Source organism: Psammomys obesus, unplaced genomic scaffold, assembly GCF_907164565.1.
Source record: "Psammomys obesus unplaced genomic scaffold, mPsaObe1.curated_primary_1811, whole genome shotgun sequence".
NCBI lineage: Eukaryota > Metazoa > Chordata > Mammalia > Rodentia > Muridae > Psammomys > Psammomys obesus.
The window spans coordinates 22,517,917-22,540,605 of NW_026596166.1; the positions used below are offsets into that span (position 1 = coordinate 22,517,917).

Genomic DNA, 22,689 nt, shown 5'->3' on the forward strand with positions numbered 1-22,689 from the left:
TGTGTGTGTGTGTGTGTGTGTGTGTGTGTGTGTGTGTGTGTGTGTGTATGTGTATATATATATATATATATTCAAATAAAAGGCAGAAAAAATTAAACATATCACTATAAAATAAATTATATGTTAAGGAACATGTAATGTATGGACTAGGGGATAAGTCAGTAGGTACAATTCTTGCCCATACATGAGTTTGATCATCAGAACTCATATAAAAATACTAGATGCGGTTCTGAGCTTGCAATCCCAGTATGGGGGAGGCACAGACAGGAGTATCCCTATGGCTTGCTAGCTAGACAGTCTAGCCTAATTGGTGGGCTCCATACCAAAGAGATTGTCTCAAAGGAGGTGGATGGTATTCTTGAGGACGGCATCTGGGGTTATCTTATCCTCTGGCCCCATAGGCATTTGGACATAGTGCATATACTCTGCTCACATGAGTATGCACACACACGATAACTCACACACAAGAAATACACAAAGGACATCCAGTTTGGCTTACGGTGAGATACTTTGCAACTAGTGTCACCAGAAGTTTTAAAAAAAGCAAATCAAAAATTATGTGTTTGAAATATTGCAAGTAAAAACTAATACTAGTTCTGCCCAGGAAAGTTTGACTGGATTAAGCATATAGGACATGTGACCTTACTTGGGAAGCAGAGGTAGGCAGATCTGTTTCTATGAGTGTGAGGTCAGCTTGGGCTACATAATGAGCTCCAGACTAGCCAGGACTACACAGTTATGTATTATCTATAACCCTCAGACTTTTAAAACTGTTTTTCCCTGTGTATATGTGTGTGTGTATGCATGGGTATGTTCATCCATGTGTAGTCATGTGGAAGCCAGAGTCAGCATCAAGTGTCATTTTCTATCACTCTCCATCATAATACTTGAGATGAAAAGTCTCTCACTGAACCTGGAGCTCACTGCTCTTAACTGGTGGACAGTGAAGATCTGCTTGTCTGTGCTTTCCTAGCACTAGGTTACAGGTATGCCACTGCATCAGCTTTTTACATGGAGCCTGGGGGTTGGAACTCAGTTCTTCTTTTCCTTTTTTATTCCCCCCTTTGACACAGGATTTCTCTGTGTAGCCCTGGCTGTCCTGGAACTTGCTCTCTAGACCAGACTGGCCTCAAACTCAGATATCCTCCTGCCTCTGCCTCCCGAGTGCCGAGATTACAGGCATGTGCTACCACCACTTGGCAGAACTCATATTCTTGTGATTCCATAGAAACACTTTATCCACTGAGCTACCCAGCCCACCCCATCACTTCATCAGCAAATTTATTTGTACAGAGTGCTGGGTTTCCATAACTATGACCGAAAATGTACTTTGGTTATATCCTTTTTCTTGTTTCTTTTTCTTCCCCACCCTTTTTACACTTGTGATAGTCCTGCTTTTACTGTCATGTGTCATTCTTCACCCCTGTAAATTTCATGTATGGAAGGTGTTACTGGTTATTAAAGTTTAATATTCATTTATCTTTCAGTTAATCAGCGGTTATTCCTAATCCAGCTGTATACCCAAATCACCACACAGAGACTAAGATTTATTTAATTAACCTAGAGCACAATACTGGGCAATAGTTACTCCACCCTGAATCTCCAAGCCCTCAATAGTTTTTTCCCATTCAGATTTCCCACATACATTTGCTTTTAGTCATATCTTAGGTCTGGTTCATCTCTCCTCATGGTTCCGAGTCCTCTTCTGCCATCTCTCCTCTGACTCCTCCCACTTACTTCCTTCTCCTCCCCTCCAGACCAGGTTGTCCCACCCTGTTCTCTCCATTGCTCAGCATTGGCTGGTTGTTTTATTGATAATGCAGAGAACAAATGGTGGCATGTTTACACAAACTTGGGACAGGTGATGCTTAGAATAAACAGCACAATGCAGTGTATGGATTGAAACCAGATGGTGGGGTAGAGAAATCAGCATTTGAATGAACAAGGGTAAATTGTATACATTCCACAAGAACATTACACCAACAGGAAAGAAATAAGATGCTTGTCTTTATGAGATTGACTTATTTTGATTATCATGATGGCTCTCTACTTCTACCCATTTCCTGATGTATTTTCATTCATCTTTACAATGAAATCAATCTTTGTAGTGTATCTAAAACCACATTTTCTCCCCCTTCTTCTTTTTCCCAATTCTTGTGTAGCAGGCTTTAGCAGGTCTGGAATTTGCATGATTTTCTGTCTTCAGGTATTTCCCTCTAAGTCGCTCTCACTGTCCTGGCATTTACTATGTATCATGTATCACTAAGCCTGCCTTGCCTCAGCTTCTTAGGTCCCATTCATTAATGGATGTGTAAGCTGATTATGTAATTGAAAACTGAGAATATATAATAACCAAGGATGTGTAGATGTCTCTTCTAGGAAGCTGGCTTTGACTCTTGAGAGTGGTACAGCTAGATCATATGGAAGTTTTTTTTTTTTTTAATATTTTAATTTTTGAATTTGTGTGTGCTTGTTTAGAGGTATGTGCCTGTGAGTATAGGTACCTGTGGAGGTAGAAGAAGGCATCATCACACAGGAGCTGAATTACAGTCAACTGTGAACCCCTTGATGTGGGTACTGGGGATTGAGATTAGGTCCCCTGGAAGAGCAGCCAGTGCTCTTAACTGCTGAATCATCTCTTCAGCCCCAGAAGTTCTAGGTTTAAGGGAACTTAAAACTAGTTTTGAGGAACTTAAAACGTTAAGCCTACTACTTTCCACAATTTTGCTTGACCTTTTTTTTTCTTGAATCTTTCTGTCTCCTACTTCCAAGTATTGGGATTATAGGCTTATGATTCCATGCTAAACTCTCTCACATAACTTTTGCTCTGTCAAGGGAGAGAAGATCGAAGCAATTTTGTTTATGTGATTTTCATCACTGAGAGTTTATCTATGGGAAAAAATTCTGCTGTTTTGTTTTTCAGAGTAACAAATGATACTTATGCGGAGAATAAAACCTTTATTTTTGTATTTTCATTTTTCTAAATTGAATACATTAAATTTCAACATAGATTCAATTTTATGTATAGTATGAATAGTAAGATAAAGACTGCTAGAAATTAGTATATCTATATGTTTATACAAATGTGTATGGTATTTTCTATCTATTTGTAGTATGTGTGTATATGTGAACTCCTGAGTTATTAGGAATGATGTCACTTTAGGGATTTCTGTATCATACACACATTCACATTTTATTTCTATATCATATACATGGTCTATTTTATTAAAAAGATCTTGATTTGTGTATGTGTGTGTGCACACGTGCAGGTCACTGTGTGCACATGGAAGTCAGAGGACAACTCTTAGGAGTCAGTTTTCTCCTGCCATGCTGTGAGATCTGGTACTTGAATTAAAGTTGCAGGTCTTTGTGCTAGTGTGTCTACTGCTAAGCCATTCTGCTGACCCATAGATTGTTATGTTTACTTATAAAAATCTTGTTGTTGTGCTCACTTTGGTGGCACATATACTAAAATTGGAACAATACAGAGAAGATTAGCATGGCCCCTGTGCAAGGATGACATGCAAATTTGTGAAGCGTTCCATATTAAAAAAAATTGTTATCTTGTCCTGATAAGACTTGATAGGCTAGAGTCAGCCGGTAAGGGAGGAGGTCTCCCACTTTCTGAGGAACAGGGAGGGGGATAGGGGAAGAAGGAGGGAGAATGAGACTGTGATGAGATGAGGGAGAGGGCTATTATCGGGATGTAAAGTGAATACATTAAAAAAATTAAAAAAATAAAATAAAAAGTTAAAAAAAATTCTCTGAGTGTAGGTCTGTGTGATAGCCAACTGTGGTATTATATAATTCAGCTATATTTCTGTGTTTTCTTATTTCTTAAGCTGGGCAGATGCTCAAACTCAAATCCAAAACATTGCTGCATCTTTCGACCAGGAAGCAGCTGCCATTCTCATGGCCCGGCTGGCAATATACAGAGCAGAAACAGAGGAGGGGCCAGATGTGCTTAGATGGTTGGATAGACAACTCATTCGACTGGTAAGAAGTGGCCATGGTGCTTTTCTCAGCTAATCAGCTTTGTTTGTAGTAAATATCCTTTAAAAAACTTATGGTGAGAGTGTGGGAGAACTCTGGGAAGAACGCATCACAGTACTGAACTAGCAGTAAATAGCAGCATTCCACTCACTTCCAATAAATTTTACAGTGCCTCTTTCCTTTTTGCAACCTGTTATTTTGGCTGGTTAGTGTGGAAATTAATTCTATATCATTAATTCTGTATGCTTTGTTTTTTGACACAGGTTTTCTCTGTAACCCTGGCTGTCCTGGAGCTTCTTTGTAGACTAGGCTGGCCTCAAACTCACAAAGGTCTACCTGCCTCTGTCTCCTGAGGGCTAGGATTAAAGGCATGCACCACCATGCCTGGCTTGTTTTTGTTTTGACACAGGGTCTCTGTAGTCTTGGCTGGTCTGGAACTTGCTATTATTACTTTTCATATATGTGTGTTTAGTTTTCACTCCGGCATTTATTTACCATTTTAATTTCAATGGACTATAACAATGTAGCTTAGGCTGGCCTTAAGCTTTATCTCAAATCTTGGGATTGTAGTCTTAAACAGTTCTTTTTTTTTTTTAATTATTTTTATTTATAGATACTTGCTTATTCTTTTCAGTTCTTATTTATATATTTTTTCACCTACACCATCATGGAAAATACAGATGATGTTTTTTTTTTCTTCCCTTCTAATATTTAGCTTTTTTAAAAATTTCTTTTTATTGATTTATTTCACTGGTTAAGAATTCCTGTGGGAAGGGATTTTTTTTTTTCTTTCAGTTTCAGCTGCCAATGTTTCATCATTCATGTCAACATTTGCTATCATCTTTCTTTGATGGGAGACAATTGTTATCACACCAAGAGAACATCAGATATCCTGTAAATGGAGTTAGAGATGGTTGTGAGCCACTATGTGGGTGCTGGGAATTGAACCCAGGTCCTCCAGAATAGCAGTCAGTGCTGCTCTTAACCACTGAACCATCTCTCCAGTCCTGAATGTTAAGCAGATTTTTAACATTTAATTTTACTTTGTAAACTCTGTCCTGTACCTTTTCATTTATTCTTCAGCTTAAATAACTTGTTGAGAATTCTCTGTTAAGCTACCTTGAGAGGGAGGTGCCTCTGACCTGTTCCTCAGATGTCATGAGTGAACTTGTTTAGAGTTAGCTACTTTTGTAGTACTGTTTAGATTTTTCCCTCTTAAGAATACCCCACTTCTCCCTACACATCTTTGTGAAGAAAGCAGAGTTGTGATATTAAATGCGTCTTTTAAGATGAGCTTTAACCCATCAGTGATGGGACACGGTCAGTAAAATGCTGGAACAGCCCCTAAATTTGATTCTAGATGGGGATAAATACTTAAGTATCTCAGCTGAGCTTCTTTAGAACAACAGAAGAATCTCTCTGTAGCTGAAAAGCTTTTTGACTATGACTGTTAATAGAAGATTGGTATATACAACCCTGAACTTCTGACCCAGATGAAGAAGCTGTTTTCAGTTTACTGCACAGAGCTCTTAACATCATGTGGCATGTGGCCAGTGCTTTGACTCAGTGCTCTGTTTTAAATGGAACTTTTAGAAAGCTTTCTTGTGTTGGTGATCATACTCAAGGCTTTATCCAGCACGCTGACGCCTTAGTTCTAGCACTGTGCTCTAAGATAGGAACGTTTCTGTTTCCTAGGTTGCGCTTTGTCCTAGCATTTTGCTGACTGTAGTTTCCATGTTGGTGTTTCCACCAACACCATGGGGTGTCACCAACCATGTGAGCTTTCCTTTTGTGGATAAGTTGTGCTCTGAAATAGCTTGCTTCCTGAGCTTTTCATAGAAAATGTCTTTGTCTTAATAAGTACTCTATTGTTTTGAGGTTCTAAAAGCTCAAGTGTCCAGTGTGTGCACTTAGGAAGTGGCTGAGATTTGTAGTAAAGTGCTCTTTCCATCTTACTGGAGCTGTTGCACTCATAGGTTGTCATGTAAGACACTAAAATTTTATAGTACACTGTGGATTATCTTTTTGCTTAAAATATACTAAGCACCTTCTGTTGAAAAAAAATTTTTTTTCTTTGTTCTTTGCTGCACAAAAGACTCAGGATTGTAATTTTTTAGAGTTCTTAGCACATTTAAGCTTCTCTTCTATCTCACACCTCAACCTCACAAACTGCTGTAGTTGTCTGATATAAGAGAAACACTAATAAAAAGCACACTAATCATAAGGGCCTAGTGAATAATCAAATGAGACAATTGCATTAGGCACAAAATTACAGTATCTTCACCATATCTAGCCAGCTGTTCGCCACACACTGAACACTTCCCAGCATGTATACAGCAGCTGAGCCAGAGGCAGGTTATTTGTGGAGTAAAGAGTTTATTCTGTTCTTGTGTCAGATCAAGAGGAGACTAGTGGAGGTAATTTGGGAAAAAAAGTTGATACAATCCAAACACTATTCGACTTTTTGTTGCCATTTTTTGGGCCTTAGTTATATGATGTCCAAAACTGAGAATGGCATTATCCAAACATTAGTCACATTTCTTCTTACAACACAGAAAGGGTTTAGTTTGACTCATGGTTTTAGAGTTTTTGATTTGTGATCCTTGGCCTGTTGCTTTAGGTGATGATGATGCTGCAGTGAGAAATTTTCGTCAAGGCATGCTCCAGGGACCAAAATACCTCCCATTAGGCATGCTTCCTCCCACTGGTGCTGTGAGCTGGTGACCAAGCCTCCAACACATAGGCCTGTGGGGCAGAGACTTTTTGCTTAACGAAGTGAGCTTGGTGGCTAAGAGTCATGGGCTGTCAGAACTGGTGCAGCTGGACACCTCTAGCCATGCTCTCATACATGGCTTGCTTCTCTGTTGTCTGCTCAAATGACCTTATCTCATTCTAGTTTCTGCTTCTGTAAATCTTTTTCTTTATTAGATTTTTTTTTGGGGGGGGGGCATTTTCGGTATAGCAGCTTATTTTTTTCCAGCAGCTTATTTTTGTAGCTGCTGTGGTGTGTTGCTTGCACATCTTTCTGTCCTTGGCCAGTATTGAAAAAGACACTATGGCAGTCTTAGTAAGTTTGTGTTGGCCTTCCCACCGCCATTGGCATCTACATATTCTTTATTTGCTACAAAAGGCACTCTCTAAACAACGAATCTAAACATTATACAGCATTTTTGAAATTCAAATAGTTTTTCTGGTTGTAATCAGTCTCTTGCTAAGTCAATACATAATATTCCAACTTTACCCTATGTTGAATATCTGTCTCCTAAAAAAGTAGCAACTTTTAATAAATAGATTATTGGTGGGGAGAATTTTTAGTTATGATAACAGGAATAAATTGCTAATATTTTTTTTTTTTAGTGTCAGAAGTTTGGAGAATATCACAAAGATGATCCAAATTCCTTCAGATTTTCAGAAACATTTTCCCTATATCCACAGGTGAGTCTGTCAAGGAACACGTTCTTTTCTCTTGTTACCAATGGCGTTGTGTTTCCTTTTTTTCTTTCTTTGTCTGTTAATAATCACATATAAACATATTTTATTGGATTATTCTTTTAGTTAGGTAAATTTTGGGGTAACTCAAGTTAATGTTATGCTTGTGGTCAACTAAAAATACAGTATCCCTTTATGGGCTAAACAAATAGTTATTATTTATTTGTGGTGCTTGAAGACTTAACTGTGAGTGCAAGCAAGGCTAAACCCCATTAGATTGCCATCTGAGGTAAGAGGTTCTAATTACAATGACAACAAATAATTGTATCTGAAGTTATTTTACCAATGAGATAATGGCATATTAGCATCACATGTGAACAATTTTGTGCCACACTAGGTAAGAGATGTGAGGTTAACTTGCCTCACAGCACCTTTACCATTTCTGTTTTTGAGACAGGATCTTATTATGTAGCCAGGGTTAGTTTTGGAATTTATTTTTGCCTGTAAAAGCTTTGTCTTGAAACTTCAATTTTTATCTTTTTTTTTTTTTTTTTTTTTTTTTTTTTGATACAAGGTTTTTCTGTGTATCAGAGCCCTGGCCTCAAAATCGTAGAGATCCTCAGCTTCTACCTCCCAAGTGCTAGGATTTAAGGCATGTGCCACCACTGTCCAGCCCTTCTTTGTTTTTCTTTTGAGGCCAGGTATCCAGCTGAGGTGTGCCTTGACCTGCCTGCCTAACTTGTTCTTTGGGTCCTGGAGCAGAACTCTAATCCTCATGCTTGCCCAGCAGGCTCTTGTAACTGTGAGAGAGTTACTGTGAGCTACATCACTACCTCAGATGCTCATAAACATCAGGACAAACTTTCTTTTGATATAAAATTACTTCAGAATATTTTTTTAAAAAAGCACTTGTTTACTTATTTTTTTTTATTTTATTTTATACATTTGTGTATATGCCTGTATAAGTTTATGTGCACCAGGTATGTGCAAATGCCTGCAGAAGCCAGGGCTTTTTGATACCCTGGAATTAAGTTCCAGGGAGTTGTAAACCCAGTTTGGGTTTCAGTAACTGCAAATGCCATAACTCCTGGTCTGTGAGTCAGTGCACTTAACTGCTGAGTTATCTTTTTAGTCCTACTTGAGTATATTCTTAAGTTATATTTTCATGTTACTACTGTGACACAGTAATGTAAGGCAATGTTTTGTTGTTTAGAGAACTGCCTTTGCCATATTAAAATGAGTAAAAGCTATCTCACCTGTCTTATCTTGTAGTTTATGTTTCATTTAAGAAGATCTCCTTTCTTGCAAGTTTTTAACAATAGTCCTGATGAGAGTTCATATTATCGTCACCATTTCATGCGTCAAGACCTGACACAGTCTCTAATCATGATTCAGCCCATTTTGTATGCCTATTCTTTTAGTGGTCCACCAGAGGTAAGCAGAAAAGGAAAAATCCATTTGGCCTTGCTACTGTGTTGTGTGGCATTAAGAAAGTGAAAAAAGTTGTTTTTAAATGAAGTTGGAACTTGTTAAATTACTATCTCAAAATATTCATTAAAAATACTTATGACTGTTCCCTAAACAGTAGTTGGTATGGTAGGTTATATCATTAAATAATACAAAATTATAAAAATGATACAAAAATCCAATAGAAGATACTCTTGTGAGTGTGGTTAGTGTTTGCTTGATAAAGCTACCTAGGGCATATGGTTAGTCTTTGCCTTTAACAAGGCTTGGAAATGATCATGGTTCGGGGGAGATGGCTAATTTCATAGCTTAATGTCTCAGCGGACAGTCTGTCGAAATTAAGTTTCTTGTTTTTTTGTTTCTTATTTTCCTCTGGTCCTTAGAAAACATAAGATACAATTGATAAAGCTACCCTCTCGGCTATTTTGGAACATTGTTCCACACACTTTTACCTGTTACCGAATAAATAGCTTTTCCTTATGATAATTTGAATTGTCCATTTTAACATTTAAAACTATATAACGGCAGTATTTGGAAATAGTACTTTGGGAAAAGTCAGTTTAACTGGGTACTTATGATGGCTATTGATCAGTTTTACCTTCAGGTCTTATAAAATAGGTAAAATGATACTACTTTTTTGATATTTTTCTTTTTTTGTTGTTACTGTCTTTATGAGATAAGGTTTCTCTGAGTAGCTCTGGCTGTTTTAGAACTCACCATGTGGATCAGATACCCTCCTGCTGCCTCCTGAGTACTGGGATCATACCTGACCTGCTGTTACATTCTTTTTTCAAAAAGTAATTTGTTTGACTTAGAGTTCCTTGGATCTGGAAAGTAAATTTTATAATAACTTTGTTACTTCAGAGTAATATATATAAGTTGTAGACACCCGAGAATTGTAGACTAGCTTAGAAGAGAACTGGAGTCCTTCATCTTGAGTACCAGTCCTTGTCCAATCTCAGCCATTCTGTAACTGCATTTGCCTAAGGCTTGGCTTTTACTGTTAGTTCTCATTCTTTCCTGTCCTCTCTCTCCCTCCCCACCCCCAAATCCAGGGCATTCTCATTAACATAGTAACTTTTAATAGTACTCATTTTTAAAAGCAAATTATTAAAACTCACTTTGTTTCCTCTAATTATAAGCTCCCTGACAAAGTTAAACTCAAAGTTATTTGTTGTCCATACTTAATTTTTTTCTTTAATTCGAAGTTTTTGTGTTCCTGCATTTATTCCTATGCACCATGTGCTTGGTGTCTGAGGAGGCTAGAAGAGGGTGTTGGATTCCTTGGAACTAGAGTTACAGACAGTTTCCATGTGGTTGCTGTGCCCTCATACTTTAGAAAATATACTTATTTTTATATATGTATATGTGTGTGTGTGTGTCAGTATGCATACATGTGGTGGCTGTGGAGGACAAAAGAGTTCTATAGCCAGAACTACCTGGAGTTGTGAGTTGCTTGATGTGAGTTCTGGTACCTGAACTCAGAGCCTCTTGAAGAGCTGGAAGAACTGTTGACTACCATGTTATCTCTATCTAAAAATAGATAACCACCTGTTGTCCGTACTTCTGAACCTCACATCTGAACCTCACATTTTCTTCTCAACTTATATGAAGCAAATTATTTCCCTGACATTATATTAATATAATTATCAACATCACTCATATTGGACAGCATCCTTCAACAAACTCTCTACAGCATTTCTCTTGAGATGGTTCTTTCCTTCAAAATCTTTTGCTCTGGGATTCTGGTACCTACTATTATTCCTTTTCACAAAGAGCCCTTTAGTTTCATTTTGCTGGTTTCGCACTTTTAGACTTGTAACTCTAAGTTTTTTAAAAAAGATTAACTGGTTAGTCTGTTTTGTTTGAAACATAATCTTACTCTGTACCCTACGCTGTCTAGGAACTCAATTATTTTCCTGCCTCAGTTACACAAGTGCTGAGATTACAGCATAAGCATCTCCAATTGGCAAGGGCTCAGGCTTTTCACTTTCCTTATCTTTGTTTTTCTAAGTGATGCAGTCTGACCCTATGGCTTTGGTTGCCATCTTTGTGCATGTGTTACCCAACTTATAATGAATTGAGGGTGCTGCATTTCATAGTCAGAGCTGTTTCCCCATGCACCGGAAATTCATTTATTTCTTCCTCAGTGTGAATATTATCAGGCTTAGGGGCCATCTTTGATTTCTCCTTAAATCTTTTTTTTTTCTTGTTGTTTGTTGAGTTTTTTTTTTAATTTTTTATTAATTACACTTTATTCATTTTGTATCCCCCCATAAGCCCCTCCCTCCTCCCCTCCCGACCCCACCCTCCCTCCCCTTTCTGCATGCATGCCCCTCCCCAAGTCCACTGATAGGGGAGGTTCTCCTCTCCTTTCTGATCTTAGTCTATCAGTTCTCATCAAAAGTGGCTGCATTGTCCTCTTCTGTGGCCTGGTAAGGCTGCTCCCCCCTCAGGGGGAGGTGATCAAAGAGCAGGCCAATCAGATTATGTCAGAGGCAGTCCCTCTTCCCATTACTATGTAACCCACTTGGATCTTAAAGAACAAAATTTTTTTGAGGCAGTTTCTGTATATAGCCTTGGCTTGTCTGGAACTTGCTGTGTAGACCAGGCTAGGTTGGATCTCACAAGATATTCACCTGCCTCAGCCTCCCAAGTGCTGGGATTAAAGTTGTGTACCAGTATGCCTGGCATATTGACTTTTAAAAATTACTTCAGTGTTAGAGAGATTCCTTAGAAAATAAAAGTGCATTGAGAATTCACAACATTAGGAAATGTTTGATAAATTTAAAATTTAAGAAAGAAGATAAAAGGGGAGTGGGAGTTACAAAAGCATGCTTTGTTAGATAATGCTAGAATATTTAATACCTTGTATGCAAATTTAAAACAATTAAAAATTTTAGATAATATCCTTATCTCTGTTATTGCTTCATTTCAGCCGGTTCTTCTAGATAGCAGCAGCATTCTTGCAGATCGTATTCTTCTCATGGACACGTTTTTCCAGATTTTGATTTATCATGGTGAGGTAAGATAATAGATTTAAATCTATAGGGGAAATATTTTTGGTCTGAGTAAAGGACTTTTCTCTGTCTTATATGTGGTTAATATTTAGTCTATAATAAGCTTTGTTGTATATTTTTATAAAACACAATTTTAATAAAATTTTTATAAAATACATTTTATATAAAAATTCAATTAAAAATTAAAAATCCAAAATTAAAACACTGAACATTTTGAGTACCAAACTGTTACAAATGGAAGATCCTATTTTTTCATGTTCAAAGTCATTATTTAATTTTTTTATAAAACTGGTTTTGTTTATTTAATGTGTGTTAGGTAGTGCATGCACATGTGCAGAGGGCAATGGATAACTTGTGAGAATCAGTTGTTTTCACACTGTGTAAGTCCCTGGGATTAAACTAAGTTATCAGTCTTGGAGGCAATTGCCTTTTACCCACTGAGCCATCTTACTGACCCTAATCCTCAAAATCATTTAAAATGTGTATACTTACTTTCTAACATAAAAGTATTTAAAATGTAAGTGAATTTTGTGTTAAGACTTGGCTCCCATCCCAAAGTATTTTAATATGAATTTATACATATATATTATATACTCATGTAAAATACATGGAAGTACCTGAAATCTATAGCACTTCTGCCCTCAAAGATTTAGGTACAAAATACTCAATCAGTATATATACAATGTGATTCTTCATAGTATAAGATTTTGGGTTTCAATCATTTTTAGCCTGCTTATGTTTATTTTGTTGTTTTGTTACACACTAGTGGACAAATAGATTTTCACTAAGCATAGTACTATGAAAATATAAACATACTATGAAAATATAATCATACTCCTGGGTTTCACCTAAAAACATGGAGGGGAAAGGTCAGTGTTGTAGTAAATAAAAAAAAATGTGTGTGTGTATTTTATTTTTAAGTGTGTATGTTTTTTGTGTGTTTGCTCACATGCACCTGTGTGGGGTCCGCTTAAATCCAACATAAACACCAGGTTAATGCAGATAACAAAAATTCATTATAAGTAAGCCACTATTGATCAATCAGGGCCACAGAATAGATGTACAGACTTGGGAGCTGAACTGCAGCCTTGAAGGGATGTTGTTCAGCATAAAGGATGAGAGCATAAAGTGAGGGGAAGTGGGATGGGCAGTAACATTGTCCAACTATAGTTTGACATAAGAGTTGAGCAAGGGAATTTCCGTCAATCAGGATATAAGTTGGTTCCTGGGCCTGAGAACGTGAACGTAGCTTGACGCTGCCAGCAAGATGGAGAAGTTGTCCTTGAAATGGCTGGACTTAGACAATTGTCTCCTTACAAGTTGTTCCAGAGATGGCTGGACTCAGACAACTATTTCCTTACAATGGAGGCTGTTCAGCTATTGGGAAGTCCCCAGGTCCCCTAGGGCCTGGGACCTTGAACTTAGTTTCTCTCTATGGTTAAATGGAATCTGAAAACAAAATGGCAGTACTTAGAATAAGTTTCTTTTGCTTGTTCCCAATACGCCCAGTGTACATGAGTGCAGATGCTAATGGTGTCCAAAAGAGCTGGAGTTACAGACAGTTAAGAACTGCCTGCTCTGGGTGCTAGGAACTGAACTTGGGCCCTCCACAAAGTACTGTTAACCACTTAGCCACTTCTCCAACTAATATTTTTTTGTTTTTTGATCTTTTTAGTTGATACCAGCTTCTAACGCACCTTGCATTTTAAGAAGAATAATAGAGAAAGGGTTTTTCTTAACTTTTTTTTTCTTTAATGGTAATTTTTGCTTTAAGTTGTTAGTGTGAGAAGTCCAAAATGCATTAGTCTGAAATGCAAAATATAAAGTTATACAGAATATACACTGACTGACTCAAATAACTTGGATTCCAAACCAGCTTTAAAATTCTGAATTAATAGGTATGGCTCTGGACTCACAGTTGCCTTTCCAGAATGCATTGTCTTTATAGATTTATTGCTATAAAGTGTTTAGTCTATGTCTTTTATCAGAATGTAACTCTAGCTGGGCGTGGTGCTGCACACCTTTCATCCCAGCACTCAGGAGGCAGAAGCAGGCTAATTTCTGTCAGTTTGAGGCCAGCCTGGTCTACAGAGGGAGTTCGAGGACTACACAGAGAGTCAACAAAACAAACAGAAAGAAAAGAATGTAACTCCATTGGTGAAGACTTCTTGAAAGCTACCAATTTTCTCTAGAAAATTTACAGTAGAAATCTTCTCACAGAAACAAAAAGATATGCTCTAGTTAATACTAATTTAATAGATATGTAGTGTTTTAATGTTTTTCTGGCATTTCTATTTCTTTTGTTTTAGGGTTTAAAAACAGTATAGTTTTACTTTTATTTATTTTTTTGGTTCTTTTTGTTTTCAGTCTGAAACAGGCTCATACTTTGTATCCCTGGTTGGTCTGGGACTTGTTAAGTTGGCCAGGCTGGCCTCAACCTTGTGCTTTTGTCTTTGCCTCTTCAGTGCTAGGATCATAGGCTCCTTCCTCCCTCCCTCCCTTCCTCTCTCTCTCTCTCCCTTCCTTCCTTCCTCAATCGGGGCTTAGATCGGCCCTACTTGTACTGTACACTGATTTTTAAGTGTCCCCCCACCTCAGCTTTCTGAGCAGCTGAGACTACAGGTGTGCCTATTGTACCTAGTTTTGTTTTTACCTTTAAATTGGAGAACTATACTTATTTTGTAATATATTCTTTTGCTTATATTTTCTCTATTGACATAAGTACTTGCAATTTTACAAGTTAAGAAAAAAAAAGTTAAGGTAAGTGGGAATATTTTTTTCATATTCTATTGTTCTCTGAAGATAACTTCCTTTGAAGAAAAATCTACTCAAGAATTTTAGATTACCAATAAATTTAAAATAATTCCTTTAATTGTTTTTTTTTTTTTTTTAATTAGACTATAGCACAGTGGCGGAAGTCAGGATACCAGGACATGCCAGAATATGAAAATTTCCGGCACCTTCTGCAGGCTCCTGTGGATGATGCACAAGAGATCCTCCACTCCAGATTTCCAATGCCGAGATACATTGACACTGAGCATGGTGGCAGCCAGGTGAGGGGCGTCCCTCTGCTGTGTGGGGGCTGCAGTGAGGTACTTCTGCTTGTGTTTTGACTGTAACAGCAGTCTGCCACACAGAAGCTTGGGCAAGGGAAGGAGGCAGGAAGACAAGGCAGCCAGTACTTGCTTTTTGTAATGCTTTGCCTAGTTGCCTAAACAACCACTTTTCTCTAGTTCTGCTTCTGCCATGATGCCATCCAGACAATGTATCAGTTCTAGGTTAGCAAAAACAGAAGAACAGTTTGGAAAATAATTTAGTGTACTTTCTTAAAGCTGTTTACAGATAAGGCCTATGACTATGAAGTTTTGGTAATTTGTTTCAGTTTTGTAGAAAATAACTTGTCAGGGTAAAGAAAGTATTATGGTATTAAAAAGGGCTTTGTGGTTGTCAGAGTTCAGAATAGTGAATAGATCTGTGCATGCACATATATGGTCAGGTTAGAGTTGCTGAGCACACATTCTTGACTTTTCTGTGCTGCTCCAGTAAGAGCTGTAACAGTACTCTATCAGTTGTTGCACATTTTAGTTTTCCATAAATGGGGCAGGAGCATAGTTCATTTACTGTTATGTCCCTAGTATCCAGCACAGTGATGTATCAGAACCAATTTTATACACAGTGGTGATTTATTAGTTTTACTTTATTTATAATAGGAGCTGTCATGTACTGAGACTTTGCATTTTCCATGCCTCCTTCATTTGAGCCTCATGCCAATTCTATTGTTATCTCTACTTTGTGTGTAATAGACTTAAGACTTATGTTATTTGTAGTCAAGGAAGCACATTAAATGACAGCTCGAGGTGGTTTTATTTTGTTTTTTTATATTTTAAGAAAAAGTGTATTATTGTGTAATACACTTACAGGTTGACCTTGAACATTTCTTTTGCCTCAGCTTCCTGGATACTGAGATTACATTTGTAAGCCTGCCTACTTAACCAGGAGTTAGTGATGGAATCCAGCTTCTTACTCTAGAACCAGTGCTACACTACAACAACAACAGAAAAAAGATTTTTGTATGATCCTAAATGTCAAAAGATTAGATTGTTTTTGTTCTTCTAGATGAATTAAAAATTTTGATGAATTCACTTGTCAATATCTTAATGTGTATTGTTATTTTCCTTATTTAATTACTTACTTATTGACTGATTGATTGATTAGCTGTAGTAGAGGATAAAATGTTGCCTAACTTGTCACCTGTGGCTTAAGAAGTATGAGGTTCATCAATGTAAAATAATGTAGATTTTCATGTTTTTTGTTTGCATCATTTTATGAGGCTTTAGACTTTTGTTGTTTCAGACTAGTTAATAAAAACTGTATTTTCATTTTTACTTTAAATTTTACTTTAAAATTGTCATTTTAAAGTAAGTTTTATGTTTACAATTTAAAAAATTTATAAAAAATTTTATTTCATGTGTTTGGGTGTTTTGACTGCATTTATATCTGTATACCACATTCATGCAGTGCTGAAAGAAGCCAGAAGAGGGGATCAGATACCCTAGATTACAGAATGTGGTTACAGATGGTGGTGAGCCACTCTGTGTGTGCTGGGAATCCAACCCAGGTCCTCTGGAAGAGCAACCAGTGCTCTTCTGAGACATCTCTCTAGTCTTATACATACAGCTTTTATATTCTGAGTTTGGGATTCAGTAGTTTATTATTTTATGAAAGTTACAAATATGTAATGTTGAAAGAGTACTATTAGTACTGTGGTCTGTGCATTTTAAAATGTAATCTTTTTAAGTGTTACATTTTAACAAAATTTACCAAAATATTCAGTTAAGTTGATATTAGATTTATATTTATTATATATAGCTTATCTTGCTAAGTCTGTTTCTGATCATTCCTATTATTTATCTATACATTATTTATACATTTATCCAATTATATATTTATTTATTTTTGCTTTTAAGGCACGTTTCCTCCTTTCGAAAGTCAACCCTTCACAGACTCATAATAACATGTATGCCTGGGGGCAGGTAAGTTTGAATAATAGTCTTGGTTATTTTGTTCTTAGTTATTTTAGTAAAAGCTAAATTTTTTCCTGTGTGTTTAATGATTACTTCTGTGGGAAAATATAAGGGAAGAGTAGAAAATATAATTAGTAATTGGTGCTACCTGGGAAATAAAAAGATGATTCTGTCACGTAGAACCTCTTCAGATTCCAAGTTTAGCACTAATACACTGGAGGCAAAAAGCAATAAAGTCTATAAGATAGACATATGATGAGTCAAGTGTAATGTCAGGCTATAAGCTACAAAAGACCACAGTAAGCCAGCAGAACCCAGGATTGTATTTAAGGAAAGGCAGAAAGCCTAGAAATCACTGTCACCATATTTAGATTGGTTTAAGGCACCATATTTAGATTGGTTTAAGGCCTACCTCTCGATGTAACTTGTCAACATTTATGTAGTATTCAGTCTACATGGGCCTCTGTGCTGGCATTTCAGGGTGTGTGATGTTAGTGTCCCTACCTTTGCAGAGCTGGTGTTCTAGTACTAGGGATAAGCTACGTCAGTGAAGTGTAAGATGGAATATGCCAAGGGTGACAGCAGAGAACATAGAGAATTGGAGGGGTGGAAAAGGAAGTGGTGCCATAGTGGTGACAAGAGAGGGCATATGAGGAGGAAGAAGCTCAGTGAAAGGGCGTGTTGAGTTTTAGGAAGCCTTTATTTCTCCATAGGTAGAGATGGCATGAGTAGGGAATTCCAGGTAGAAGAAGGTACAGACTAAGATGATAGGGTATACACAGAAATGAGCTGTAGAATGTAAAACTTGATTGCCCTGGTGAAGACTGAGAAGTTGTCTTTACTTGGGGGTTACTGAAAGCTTTTGGGCAGAGTTGCAAATTTGAATCTTATAATGTGCAGCCTGAAGCTCTCTTAATTGAGGTAATTCAAGTGAGGGGAAATGAAGGCAAGGTGGCAAAGAGAATTGAGGAAGTAATTGATTCAGGAGTTATTAAGCAGACTTAATGGGACTTCAGTGGAAGTTTCAGGAAATTACTTTACCCCAGGGCAGGGCCGTAGCATACATGGTCTAGATTCTGACTGCATCCTGGATTAGACAGAGGGGATAGCTATAATGAACATGAGTGGCGTGTCTTGTGAAATTTGAGCATAGACTGTCAGATAGCTAGTTCAGTACCTTGAGTGTGAGTATAGTGTTGGGGTTCTATGGAGTTTGTCATTGATTTTAGAAGATACAGCTGGATACACGTACTGGTAAAATGTCTTGGCATCTTCACACTTGCCAAAATGATTTAGCAGAAAGAAGAAAAGGAAAAATAAGAAACACAAAGCCAGCATGGCTCAGTGTTAACCAGTGAATTTAAGTGTGCCATGTGTGGCTGCTTATTTTACTTCCTTCTCAACTATTTTAAAAACAGTTGATGGGAGAAAAAGGTAAGTTGAGGGTCTTGAGCCAAGCCAACATCTCTGAGAGACCTTGTGCAGTAAGTGGGAAGGTGGAAGGAAAATACTGACTTTTGATATTGATTGACTGGCTACGGCCATAGGATGGGAAGATCAATAAACAATAACTAGCTGTTCAGAGAAGACCTCAGGGCAGTGGCCTAGGTACCAGTGCCTGGTGCTAAGAGCCTCTCACTGTAGCTTTAGTGAGCCCTCTTCTGTCAGCTCTACCTAACAGTCTCCCTTCCTTCCGAGACTTTAAAATCACATGAGCACATCTCTTTGCTAATAAAACTATGCTAAAATTTGTCCAAATGGTTTCTTTGGGTGACTACATCCATTCTGTGGCTTCAGCTGTTATCTTTAGTTTGGCTTCAAAGTGAGCTGTGGACTTGAATTTCCCTTAGATATTTTACAGACAGAACAGCTTTGACCTCACCTCCTTTTAAATATTATCTTGGCCTTCTTGGTTTTCTTTCCACAGAAAGAAAATTTTGCTAGGGGAACAAGAAGCCAAGTGCAGTGCTAAGAAATGCTAGTCTCTTTATTTCCAAGGGTCAAAGCTAGTCATTTACAATATCCCCTTCCCATCTCTGGTTACCATTTTATCTTTTTCGTTTACCCACTCCCTTTCATCCATGCTGTTGACCAAAGCCAAGCCCTTGTACTACTGTCACAGACTGTTGGAATTCCTTGCTAACCAGTCTTTAAGACTTCAGCTATCCCCATTTTCAGTGCTCAGATTAGTCTTAACATAGTGGCCTGAAAGTCAGTTCCAAAATAAAACACTTTGGTTAAATTACATATGATACCAGTTATTCTTTATATTGTTACTGAGGGTCTTTACTGCTCTACCCAATATCTCTTCCTTGCTTAGCTACCATTTAGACCTTTTAGCCAAATTAGGTTTCTTGATCTACACTGACCACAGTGAGCATATTTCCCTCTCTGTGGTTTTTTTTCAGTCACTTGGCAACACCCTTTCACCCCAAAAAGCTGGTGCCGTTTCACTGTTCCATGAAATGGCTGTATGACAGGATTATTGTATTGTGTATGCAAGATCTGTAGAGGTGGTTTGGTATTGGGGAGGGTTTTCTTGTTGTTTTAGGTTTGTGATATAGACATATGAAGTTCCAGGTTAAAAAGTCATGAAAGGTGAGGAGATATTTATAGTAAGGAAAGGAGTTTAATCTTGAGAATGTGGGAAAGGCATGGCTGTATATGAAAGAATTCATGACTAAGCATATATATATATACCATCATCCTTGTCCATTTTTGCTGGGGGAACAAGAAGCCAAGTGCAATGCTAAGAAATGTAGTTTTAGACCCAGAGTATAGTCAACCAGCCTTTCTACTGTACTTAATTTTGAGAACTGAGTTTTGGTTTTAGTTTTGGATCCCAGAGGAGGGGGAACTTAGGTATAGTTAAGTAAAACAAACAAATCAACAAAAAGCCAAACAAACAAACAAAATAAAAGTTCTAGAAGAGGACTAGGGTGTGATTCCCAGTGAACTACATGGCTGCACAATTCCAGTTTGCAACTCCAGTTCCAGGGGATGTAGTGACCCCTCTTCGACACTCGGTGGGCACTTCATGCATGAAGTGCACATATGTACATGCACACACATTCATACACATAAAATAAAAGTAAGTAAACTTACAAAATTAATGTTTGTGATAGACTGAATATAAAGTGTCCCTAGGGGCCGCTTGGAACAGTCTGATAACCTGAGTTCAATCCCCATATTCCACAAGGTGGCAGTAGAGAACTGAGTCACAAGAGTTGTGCTCTGACCTCCACATGGACAATGTGGCCCCCCCAACCTCTCTCCTCTCTCTTTCTCTTTCTCTCTCACATTCTCACATTCCAAACTCTCCTCATTCTTCTTGTTTCTTTTTTCCTGGCCTAGCCAGGCCTTTAAATTTTGATCCTTTTTATTTCATCCTCTTGAGTGCTAGGATTACAGTTGTGTGCCAAAACACCTGGCCCTATGGTCTCTCTAGTTTTTTGTTTGTTTTTGTTTTGTGTTTTGAGACAGGGTTTCTCTGTGTAGCCTTGGCTATCCTGGTCTCGCTTTGTAGACCAGACTGGCCTCAAACTCACAGTGATCCACCTGCCTCTGCTTCCCTGAATGCTGGGATTATAGGTGTGTGCCACTGTGCCTGGCTGGTATAGTCTTTCTTGACATGTGATTTTTTTTAAACTTATTTATTTAGTGTGGGTTTGTACCACTGCTCAGAGTGAATGTGAAGTCAGAGGACAACTTGCCAGACTTGATTCTCTCCTTCCAGCTATGAGTCCCAGGAGTGGAACTCAGCCTTGGGGGAAAATACCTTTACTGATTATGGTGGTTTGAATAGGAGTGGCTCCTATAGACTCAAGTGTTTGAATGCTTGGCTCATAGGGAATGGCACTATTAGGAGGTCTGGCCTTGTGGAGGAAGTGTGTCACTGTGGAAGTGGGCTTTGAGGTCTCATATATGCTCAAGTGTGGCATACAGTCTCCTGCTGCTGCCTTCAGATCAAGATGTAGAACTCTCGCTCTTTCTCTAGCATCATGTCTACCTGTATGCGCCATGCTTCCCGCTATGATGATAATGGACTAAACCTCTGAAACTATAAGCCAGTCCCAACGAAATGTTTTTCTTTATAACAGTTGCTTTGGTTATGGTGTTTCTTCTCAGCAATAAAACCCTAACTAATACACCTACTGAGCTATTTTGCCTGCTCTTCTTACAATGATACTATTTTTATGTACTTTCATTTAATTATTAAAATTTGTATTAAGCATATATTATTAATCCCCCTTTTTAGAAGAGAAAATTGAGGCTATCCTACAAAAGATAAAACTGCATTTTACTTATTTATTTTGTGTGTAGGCATGAGTGTTTGTGGAAGTCAGAGTACAACTTGGGAATCTGTTCTTTCTTTCCACTGTGTGGGTCCTAGGGATTGAACTCTTAGGTTTCTTTTTGCTAGAAATCAAGAACCCGGTAATAGCTGTGCATAGTAGCATAGCTGTGTAACCCCAGCTCTTGGAAGGTTGAGGCAGGAGGATTAGGAATTCAGCCTTAATGTTTGGGGATAGCCTGAGGTATATGTCCCTGTCTCCAAACAAACAAACAAACAAACAAACAAACAAACAAACAAACAGGAAAAATCTTTTCTGCCTCTTGTGCTGTAAGGATGAAGGCCATTATCAACATTCAGATATTCCAGGAAACATCAACATCACTGGGAAGGGATGTATAGTTGTAAAGGGCTCCCCAGGAAGTCTCTGGAGGAACTCAATCACATCCATGTTGAACTCATGGATGAGAATAGGATGTGGCTGTGGGTGGATGAATAGTGGGGGATGGAAAGGAACTGGCTGCTGTTTGTATTGTCTGTGGTCAGTGTGCAGCATGGTGAAGGGGTCATATTGGGCTTCTGCAACAGCATGAGGTCTTTGTGTGCTTTGTTTTCATCAGTGTCATCAATCAGGAGAATGGGACCTTTACTGAAATTAGGAAATTCATAGGTGAATAATGTATACACAGTTCATAGGAGGACATACGTTTTTTGTTCAGAATCTCAATTACAGAAAGATGAGTTAACCCTTGAGGGGAATGATAGTAAACTTGTTTCAATTTCAGCTGATTTAGCCAGTAACAAGTTATAAGAAAGGACATCAGAAACATTTTGGATGGTATATATGCTTCTGAAAAAAAGGAACAGACTGATGAATAATCAAAGTGTAGAAACAAGGTTCTGGCTTGTAAGGTAAACTTTTGGGAAGAAAAGACTTCTAATGATGACTTTTTTTTTCACCTTTATTCTGGCACTCTTTTTTATTATTTATTTATTTTTTTATTAGTTACATTTTATTAACTCTGCATCCCAGCTGTAGCCTGCTCCCTAACTCCCTCCCAATCTCATCCTCCCTCCCTCATCTCCTCCCTGCCCCTTTTTTTTAATAACGAAAAAAAGAGCACACATACACGTGCATACATGCATCCACCTACACACAGATGCATGCACACAAACACACTCACACACTCACACCTATACTCAGTCACAGAAACAAAACTCCAGTGATAAGCGTTTTCCATAGAGTGGCCTGAAGAGGGTGTTACTGCAATGTTACTGCAACACTGTTATGCAGTGCTTCATATCCTAAGTGTTGTAAAGCTTGAGCCTAGCTGTCTAATCCTGGCTGCATTTTATTTGTTTTAGCTTTTTAAATCTATTTTATTTATTATTATTGGAGTGTGTGTGTGTATGTATATCTATCTATCTATCTATCTATCTATCTATCTATCTATCTATCTAT

At 37.8% G+C, this 22,689-nt stretch overlaps 1 protein-coding gene and 1 non-coding gene across 2 annotated transcripts in view; both read left to right on the forward strand.

Annotated features, from left to right (window-relative positions):
* The window catches only part of Sec23a (SEC23 homolog A, COPII coat complex component), a 62,166-nt gene that overhangs the window by 31,509 nt on the left and 7,968 nt on the right, over positions 1-22,689 (forward strand). The window contains exons 14-19 of the mRNA XM_055595419.1: positions 3,843-3,996; positions 7,351-7,428; positions 8,695-8,856; positions 11,828-11,914; positions 14,807-14,962; positions 16,877-16,942. Of these exons, the coding sequence (XP_055451394.1) occupies positions 3,843-3,996; positions 7,351-7,428; positions 8,695-8,856; positions 11,828-11,914; positions 14,807-14,962; positions 16,877-16,942 (703 nt within the window). The remainder of the gene's footprint in view (positions 1-3,842; positions 3,997-7,350; positions 7,429-8,694; positions 8,857-11,827; positions 11,915-14,806; positions 14,963-16,876; positions 16,943-22,689) is intronic.
* LOC129667821 (U6 spliceosomal RNA) lies at positions 3,445-3,551 on the forward strand. The gene has a single exon (XR_008718815.1). It is a non-coding gene; the product is annotated as a U6 spliceosomal RNA (small nuclear RNA).